Source organism: Pteropus medius, unplaced genomic scaffold (genome assembly GCF_902729225.1).
Source record: "Pteropus medius unplaced genomic scaffold, Ma_sr-lr_union100, whole genome shotgun sequence".
NCBI lineage: Eukaryota > Metazoa > Chordata > Mammalia > Chiroptera > Pteropodidae > Pteropus > Pteropus medius.
In genome coordinates, this window is record NW_024352787.1 from 26,966,692 (window position 1) to 26,976,306 (window position 9,615).

A 9,615-nucleotide genomic window follows, 5' to 3' on the forward strand; every position below is an offset into this window, starting at 1 on the left:
TAAAAAAATAAATAAATAAATAAAATAAGGGATTGTAAGCTGACAAGGTCCTTGCAATCTGTGAGGTCAACCAAGGGTTGCCTCACCTAAAAAAATAAAAAAATTAAAAAATAATAAAATTATCCAACATGAATAGCAGAGAGGGAACAGACTGGAAAAAGTCAGGAGAGTTTTAAAGAAAAAATGATGTGGTACAGAAAAATATTTGAAAAAAATATGGTTTGAACTTCTGAAACTTGGGAAAATAAATAAACTTATAGATTCAAGAAGTTCAGCAAATTCCAATTAAGATAAACTCAATACACATTAGCACACATCATGATCAAAATGATGAAAACTAAAGATAAAGAAAATATCTTGAAATCAGTCATAGAAAAGTGGCACATTACACACAAGGTAACACTTGTTTGAATGACTAGAGATTTATCTTCTGAAATCGTGAAGGCCAAAAGGAAGTAATACAACATTTTTTAAGTGCTATAAGAAAAGAATTGTCAACCCAAAATTCTATATCTAGGAAAAATATCCTTCAGGGATAAATGTGAAATAAAAATATTTTGAGATGAAGAAAAACAAAGAAAATTTATTAACAACAGAACTGCACTAAAAGAAATGTTAAAGACATTTCAAGAAGGAAATAATACCAGAGGGAATCTTTGGCTCTCAGAAATAAAGGAAGAGCAGCAGAAATTATAGATATCTGGGTAAATATATTATTTTTTCTTTTTAGGTTCTTTAAAATATATATGACTATTGAAAGCAAAAATTTTAACACTCTCTAATAAGTTTTTTTGAAAGAAAAGTATAACTGATATTTATAACCAATAAACCTGATACAGAAGAGGGGATTGAGACAGACCAGGAGTGGGTGCGAAAAGAGACTGGGAAAGTCAGCAAGAAAGCGAAAGGGCAGTGAAGAGGAAGTTGGGGTTTACCATGCAAACTGCCACTCTCCTCAGCCCCTTCTGGGGAGAAGGATATGCCCATGTCTCCTCAGTCTGCTCTCCTCTATTTTGCTCTGGTCCCGACTAGGTCTCCTGCCTGAGTCACTCAAATTTAGTCCATATCCAGGCCTTCAGAGGGAGGGAAGATGTCCTCTAAGAACCTGAGCCCCAGAGATGGGGGCTCCCTTGAGATCTGGCCTATTGTGTTCTCTCCCACCCTTTCTAGGTTACCTGGATCCCTAGGACAAATTAGGGATCTCCTTTTTGGCTTAAAATAGCTTTTTTTTTTAGAACAGTTTTAGATTCTAATGGCATTTTCTATGTATATATATGTAATACATATGACAACTACAACATAAAGAGGCATAAGCTTTCTACATTTCACTACAAGTGATAAAATATTAATTCTAAGCAGATGTGAAATTTTTAGTATATGTATTGTAATTCCTAAAGCAACCACTAAAAAATCTATAAAGAAATATGGTAAAATAAACACATGATAAATTAAAATGTAATACTAAAATATATTTAAAGAACTCAAAAGAAGGCAGGAAAATGGGGAAAAGAGGAATAAAAACATAGGGAGCAAACAGAAAATAATAAAATGGTATTTCTAAATCCGAACACATCAGTAATTACAATAAAGGTAAATGGTCTAACCACACCAAGTAAAAATTGTCAGAATAGGTTTTTTTAAAAGACATGACTATATACTTTAATATAGGCGTTTGAAAGTTCATGAATGGAAAACAATAAGCCATGTAAACATCAGCTAAAAGAAAGCTTAAGTGACTGTATTACTATCAGACAAAGCATACCTCAGAGTAAGGAAATTTACCATGGATAAAGAGGGACATTATTACATAATGGCAAAAAATCAAGACAAAATCACTTTGAATATAAATATATCTAACAACAGAACTTGAAACATATGACGCAAAAACTGACAGAACTGAAGGAAAAATAGTTCTAAAAAAATAAAGCTATTTTAAGCCAAAATTATAGTTAGAAATGTCAATGCTCTTCTTAAAATAATAAAAGAAATAGAAAATCAGAAAATAGAATATAGAAGAACTGATCAACACCATCAACCAACTGAAATTGATCAAACACTCTGTCCACAACAGTATAATACACATTGTTTTCAAGTGCACATAGAGCATTCACCAAGATAGACCATGTCTTTGCTCATAAAATAAGTTTTAATAAATGTTTTTAAATTAGGATTATATAATAATGTAATTTAACTAGAAGTCAATAACAGAAATAAAACTAGAAAATATTCAAATAACTGAGAATTAACAACATACTTCTAAATAATAGAGTGAAAGAGAAATTAGAAAATATTAATTTGAATGAAAATGAAAATATGACATATCAAGACTTATGGGATGTAGCTAAAGTACTATTAAGGGGAAATTTGTAGCATTAAATGATTATAGAAAATAAGAATGGCCTCGAATTGATAACTCGAGTTTTACTTTAATAAACTATAAAACTAAGAGTAAAATAAACTCAAAGCAAGTAGAAAGAAGAAAATAACAGGAGAAAAAAACTGGCGTAGATGATAGAGGCTCTGTTCATCCCTCTGGCGACCAAATCAAAGTTGTGATGGAAACAAGGAGCAGCAGCAAGGAAAAATCGCCTGTGATCTAGATGAATAAGCCATACAACTAGAGAGAAATCCAAGAAAGTACTCCGCAATGACAGAAGGTAGGACAGGGCAAAGACGCGGGATGACCCAGTCCCCAGCGGCTGAGTAAGACGGAGGCTGAGGCAGTGGAAGGGGCAGAAGCCTCTTAAAGGGGCCACATCCACAAGTGGATTTTCTCAGTGACGGACCTGCTTGCTCTGAGCACCGGTGCCAATTTGGCTGCACACAGGGGCACCAGGGACTTACAGGGAGACATTGTCGGAGTGAGGGTCCAGGTGAGCCTCACTCTGTGCAGAAGTGCTGTGGTATCCATTGTTCCCTGCTGAGCCCTCCCTCCTCCCAGTGCTTGGACACAGTGCCACCATAGCTGTGACGTCATCAAACTGGGTAACAGAGGTCGCTCCGCCTAGAGGATTCCCTGAAACCTCACCACCCTCAACTTGGGCCCCACCCAAGCCACATCTAGGTTAATCCTCAGCAAGTCAGGAGCACCCTGCTGAGCAGCACCTAGACTCATACTGGAGGCAGCTGGCCTCAGTTTCTGTTGTGGCCTTATGAGGCAACTATAAGTACAGCATCTGTGGATTGCTTGCTGAAACTTGATAGGTGGTCCCAGAGGGGTAGAGGCTTGGGCTAAATTTGGCCTGCAGCTGAACTCCTCTCAAGACTGTGCCACTGGACACTTACTTCACAAATCCACGCTAATAAGACCGGGAGACTTAGGAGCTTTGCTTAGTACATAGAAACAGACATGGAAAGGCAGCCAAACTAGTAAGACAAAGAAGGAGAAACCATATGAGAGAACAGAATAGAGATTCAGATATAATGGAGTCAAGTAATCTAACAGATGCAGAGTTCAAAACTGATTATAAAGATGCTCAATGAACTTTTGGAAAATGTAGAGAACTCCACAAAGAGATAAAAATGGAGATGGAGATTTTAAGAGGGAACCAGTCTGAAATGGAGAACAGTCTGAAGTGAGAAATATATTAAATGGAATAAACAAAGGAATAAACAAAGTGAATAAAGAAGAGGATCAAATGCCCTATCTAGAGAACAGAAAAGATCAAATGCCCTATCTAGAGGACAGAAAAGCCAATCAGGACACTCAAACAGAATGGCAAGGGAAAAAATGCCAAGACTATAAAAATAATTTAAGGAAGACATGTGACACTATTAAGGCTCCAAATATTCGTCTGATCTGCATAACTGAAGAAAATCAAAATATTGAACAGCTGTTTGAAGAAATAATGATGGAAAAATTCCTTAACCTGGTGAAGGAAATGGACATAAAACCCCAGGAAGCTCAGAGGATTCCAAAAATCAGGGATCCAAAGAAGCCCATACCAAGATACATCAAATTTAAAATGCCAAAGGTTAAATACAAAGAAAATATTTTAAAAACAGCAAGAGAAAAACAAATAATTACATATAAGGGAAAACCCATAAGACGGGCAGCTGATTTCTCAAAAGAAGCTATGCGGGACAGAAGGGCTTGACAAAAACTATTTGACAGGATGAAGACCCAGGATCTACAACCAAGAATAATTTATCCAGCAAAGCTATCATTTAGAGTTGAAAGACAGATAAAGAGCTTCCCAGACAAAGGAATTTAAGCTAAAGGAATTTATCACCACCAAGCCAGTATTACGGGAAATTTTGGAGAGACTTCTTTAAGAAGAAAAAACACGTATCAAAAACAGGAATAAAGAATGGTAACAACTACATTCCTATCAATAAGTACCTTAAATAGAAAAGAATTAAGTGCTCCAACCAAGGGATGGAGTGGCTGAAAGGATAAGAAAACAAGACCCCTACATATGAAAAGGAAGGGAGTGGAAAAAGATATTGCTCTGATGGACCTAGAAGGTATTTAAGTCAGACAGAGAAAGATAAACACTATGTGATTTCATTTATATGCGAATCTAAGGAATAAAAAGAACAAACTAATCAAAAACAGACTCACAAAATATATGGACACCTAAAAGTCAGACAGAGGTGTAGGGGGTCGAAATGTGAATAATGGGGTAGTAAAATAAAAAAGGCAAATAAAATCATTAGTAGCCATTTGGATGGTCATGAGGTGGGGGAGCAATACAGCAAGGAATGCAGTTAGCATTAATATGTTGGCTAGGTGGAGGGTCAGGGGAGGGGGGGTGCAACTGGGGCATTGTTTTATGAATTAAATACATGTCTAACCAATGTACTGTATACCTGAAGCTAAATAAAAAAAAAGAGTGAAGGAAAGAAAATTGCTTTTATGGATTGGAATCTGAAAAAAAAATAACAAAGATAATAGCAGAAATCAATGAAATTTAAAATAAAAACAATAGAAAAATTATTTAAACCAAAAGCTGTTTCTTAGAAAAGATGGATAAAATTCCTAAACCTCTAGCCAAATAACAAAAAAAAAGAAAGAAAGAAAAGGAAGGAAGGAAAAAAGAAAGGAGAATTGAATTGAATCGAATCGAATAGAATTGAATTGAATTAGACCAATTTCTCAAAAGCCACAAACTACCAAAACTCACATGAGGTAATAGATAATCCCATACTATTCAAAAAATTGAATTTGTAGTTTAAAATCTTCCAAAGGAGAAATCTCCAGGCCCAGTAATTAATCTGGGGAATTTTATTCAAGATCTAAAGAAACTAAATTCTAAACAATCTCTTCTGGAAAATAGAAAAGTAAATATTCTTCAAATTGCTGAATGAGGCCAGCATTACCTTTATAACAATACTAGACAATGATAATACAAAAGAAAAAAAAGGAGTCTATACAAACCAATGGTTTTTAGGAACATAGATATAAAATTTTCAAAAAAAAATAGTAAATTGAATTCATCAATAAATAAAACAATAATACACCACAACCAAGTGAGCTTTATTATAGCAATACAAGATTGGATTAATATTTGAATATTAAGTAATGTCAGCCATCTTATTAACAGTCTAAAGAAGAAAAAACATATGATCATATCAATGCATGCAGGGGAAGCATTTGACAAGATTCAACATCCATTCCAGATAAAAATTCCCATCAAAGTAGGAATAGAAAGAAATTTCTTCAACCTGCTAAAGGGCATCTACAAATTATCCAGAGCTAAAATTATACTTATTGGTAAAAGGCTGACCGCTGTCCCTAAGTTCAGAAACACAATAAGAACATTAACTCTCACCACTTTTATTGAACCTTTGCATTGAAAAACCAAGCCAGGGCAATAAAATAAGAAAAGAAATAAAGGGCATACAGATTAGAAGAAAAGAATTAAAACCTTTTTATTTAGAGAATACATGACTGTCTCCATAGAAAATCCCAAGAAGTCCACACACAAAAAAGCTCCTAAAACTATAAATTTATAAAGATTAAAACATAATTTAATATCTATGCACTATCAGCAAACGATTGGAAACTGAAAATTTAAAAACAGTATCATTTACAACAGCATCAACATAAGAAATACTTGAGAATAAAACTAATAAAACATGCAGGATATTTATGCTAGACATGGCAAAACACTTTCAAAAGAAATCTAAAAAGACCTAAACAAAAGAAAAGGCATAGAATGTCCACAGATTAGAAGACTTGTTATAGGTAGAATGACAATATTCCCTAAGTAATCTATAAATTTCACCCAACAGAAATCAAAATCCTAGTAAGATTTTTGTAGATATATACACGCTGATTCTAAAATATGTAAGTAAAGGCAAAGGAATTAAATTTGTCACAACAAATTTGAAAAAGAAAAAATTGGAAGACTTAAGTGTAAGTCTTACTTAAGACTTACTATAACGCAGTAATCCAGTAATTAAGACTGTGTAGTTCCGGCAAAGAGATAGACACATAGATCAGTGCAATAGAATACAGAGTATAATAGATCAATGTAAAAAAAAAAGTAGAGAAATAGATCCACATAAATATAGGTAACTGATTTTTGACAAAAATTCAAACATTTCAATGGAGTAAGTATATTTTTTACAATAAACAGTGCTAGAACATTAGATATTCACATGGAGAAATAAATGAACTTCAACCTAGCCTCACAGCTTATATCAAAAAATTGTCTCAGAAGAATAATAGATCTAAATATAAAATATAAAACTCTAAAATTTTTAGAAAAAAAAAAAAACCAGGAGAAACTGTTGTGACCTTAGGTTAAGCAAAGAGTTCTTAGATATGACACCAAAACTACAATTGGCAAAATAAAAAATTGGGGGTTTCATCAAAATTATAAACTTTTGCTCTGTGAAAGTCATGATTGAGAAAAGGTGAAAACCCTATGTTCATAGCAGCACAATTTACAATAGCCAAGATATGGAAGCAAACTAAATGCCCATCAACAGATGATTGGATAAAGAAGTTATGCTTCGTATATACAATGGAATATTACTCAGCCATTAAAAAAATTAAATCTTATCATTTGCAATGACATGGATGGACCTAGAGGTTATTATGCTGAGTGAAACAAATCAGAAAAAGATATATGCCATATGATTTCACATATATGTGGAATTTAAGGAACAAAAAGAACAAACTAATCAAAAGCAGACTCACAAATATAGAGGACACTCTGGTGACAGCTGGAGGGGAGGCTGGGAGAAAGGGATGAAAGGTTAAAGAACTACAGATTAGAGTTGATAAATGGTCATGGAGATGGGGAGCATGACATAGAGAATGCAGTCAGTATTAATGTTATGGCTAGGTGGAGAGCCAAAGGAATAAAAAAGCAATTAAGTGGATCATTTTATAAACTATATAAATGTCTAACAAATGTACTATATACTTGAAATGAATAATAAAATAAAATTTTTGAAAAAGAAAAGAAAAAAAGATAAGTTACAGAAAAGAAGAAAATATTTGCAGAAGATATATCCAAGAAAGGACTTGTACCTAAAGCACATAGGTACTATATCCTGGAGCCTGCTAGCAAGGCCTGAGGGCGGGACTTGGCCATGCCGTGTCCAGATGACATGTGGAAGGAGCAGGACTTCGCCTCCCGCCCTGGTCCTCATTTCACCTCCAGCTTCAACAACTCTCGCACGAATATTGTCCCCCTCTGGACGCTTGGACCAACTGCCTTTCTGTCTAGGTACATTAGCTGAGTGTCACCAATTACATTAATGCAGTCAATTAAGTCAAAGAAGTATATATTCCAGATGAAAACTCCCTAAGTCTGAGGCATCTGTTTGTGTAAAAGTTGGCCAGCTACTGTAGATCTATTCAAGGCGTACAATTATCCATCTAAGATCTTTTCCTAAGAAAAGTTCTCTACTGAAAATGGAGACTAGATCTCTATGGACCCATTTATAAAAATCTGCAGGTGATCAGATCTAAAAACTGAATTCTCAGCCTTTTTCTGCCAATAATGGGAATAATTTGTCAGTTGTAAATGAACAAAAACAAGATGGTAACATAAAATTAGTACAGATGAAAATTACAAGAAAAATAAATATTTCAAAAATAAAATTAGAAAAATAATATCAATGTTCTATTGGTGCTTCAGAGTCACTTTTGTTGAAGTACAAAGAGTTCCCTGAAAAAGTTGGTAAAGTTAACAAGGAGACCATGTTCTTATCATGGACATGTCTATTCCAGTCCTGATCAGGACCCAGTGGACATCAGTGACATCACAAAGTCTGAGTTGTCACAAAGCAGTTCCCTGACCAATGAGGGGCTGGAGCATGAGGATACAGCAGGATAAGCACTGGTATCTGGAAAGGCCCAGGCCAGCAAGACAGTCCAGCTGGTCCAATTGGGGTGGGGCAAAAGGCAGTAAACAATGTCTGGGGAAAGAAGACACCACTCCTCTCGTAGGCGTAAGAAGCGCGTCCTCTCCCGTTCCACAAGAGCCGAACTGCAGTTCCCTGTTAGCCGCGTGGATCGCCTCCTGCGAGAAGGTTCCAATGCCCATCGCATGAGCTGGTGCACACCTGTTTTCTTCACTGGCATTCTGGAGTACCTGACGGCCAACATCCTGGACCTGGCGGGCAAGGAGGCCCACAACCACCACCAGGTGCTCATCACCCCAGAACATGTGGAAAGGGCAGTGGACAACAGCCACCTCAGCTACATCTTTGATGATGACATCCACCCTCAGGTTGATGAGATGCCCTCACCGGGGAAGTAGTGGTGATGCCTGGGTCCCAGAGCCTGGCAAGACCTCATCGACAGCCCCATCTAGTCCCCAAAACTGCCCATAGATGAGGGAGACCTTCCACCATCAGGGTTTGCTATTAAAGTGTTTAAACACACAAAAAAAATAAAAAAATTAAACATGGGTACAAGACTTAGAGTGATAACTTAGTAAGTTATATAAATGTCTAATTACCATGTTGTATACCTGAAACTAATACAATACTATATGCCAACTGTAATTGAAAATTGAAAAATTATTTTAAAATAAATAAAATATATAATTTAAATAAATAATTATTTTAAAAATATAAATAATTCTTAAAATTCAATAAGAAATCAATCTTTTCTCTACCCCAAAAAAACTATGGGGAAAATATTCGAACAGACACTTCTCTATAGAGAATAAAACAGGTTACAATTCTGACACTTGTTCCAATGTGTGTTTTCTCCAACACCAGTAAGCAGTTCTTTTGGGTTTTTATGGAGGCTTCATTACATCAGCGTAATTGATAAGATTATTGGCCATTGGTGACTGAACTTAATCTGCAGCTTCTCTCCCCTTCCCAGAGGTAGGAGGGCGGTAAGACTGAAAATTTTAGCCCTCTAATCACCTGGTTAGTTCACATGGCAGCCAGGCCCCATCCTTAGGTTACCTAAAGGCTTCCCAAAAGTCACTTCAGTAACGTAACAAAAGACACCTTTATTACTCTCATCACCTTGGAAATTCCAAGGGTTTTGGGAGCTCTGTGTCAGGAATGAGAACAAGGACCTAATATGATATATTTTATTATTAATCACAGTATCACACAGGTATATGAAAAGATGCTTAACATCATTAGTCATGAGAGAAATGCTGTTTAAAACCACCTTGAGATACCACTGTG

At 35.5% G+C, this 9,615-nt stretch overlaps 1 protein-coding gene across 1 annotated transcript; it reads left to right on the top strand.

Annotated features, from left to right (window-relative positions):
• Positions 1-8,375: 8,375 nt before the first annotated feature.
• On the top strand, positions 8,376-8,723 carry LOC120591466 (histone H2A-Bbd type 1-like). Its single transcript, XM_039848925.1, has one exon. The coding sequence runs from the start codon at positions 8,376-8,378 to the stop codon at positions 8,721-8,723; it is 348 nt and encodes a 115-aa protein (XP_039704859.1).
• The last annotated feature ends 892 nt before the right edge of the window (positions 8,724-9,615 follow it).

Bases quoted from the DNA above. Each gene is read 5' to 3' on its own strand.
- LOC120591466 (XM_039848925.1), top strand. From the start codon at position 8,376: ATGTCTGGGGAAAGAAGACACCACTCCTCTCGTAGGCGTAAGAAGCGC.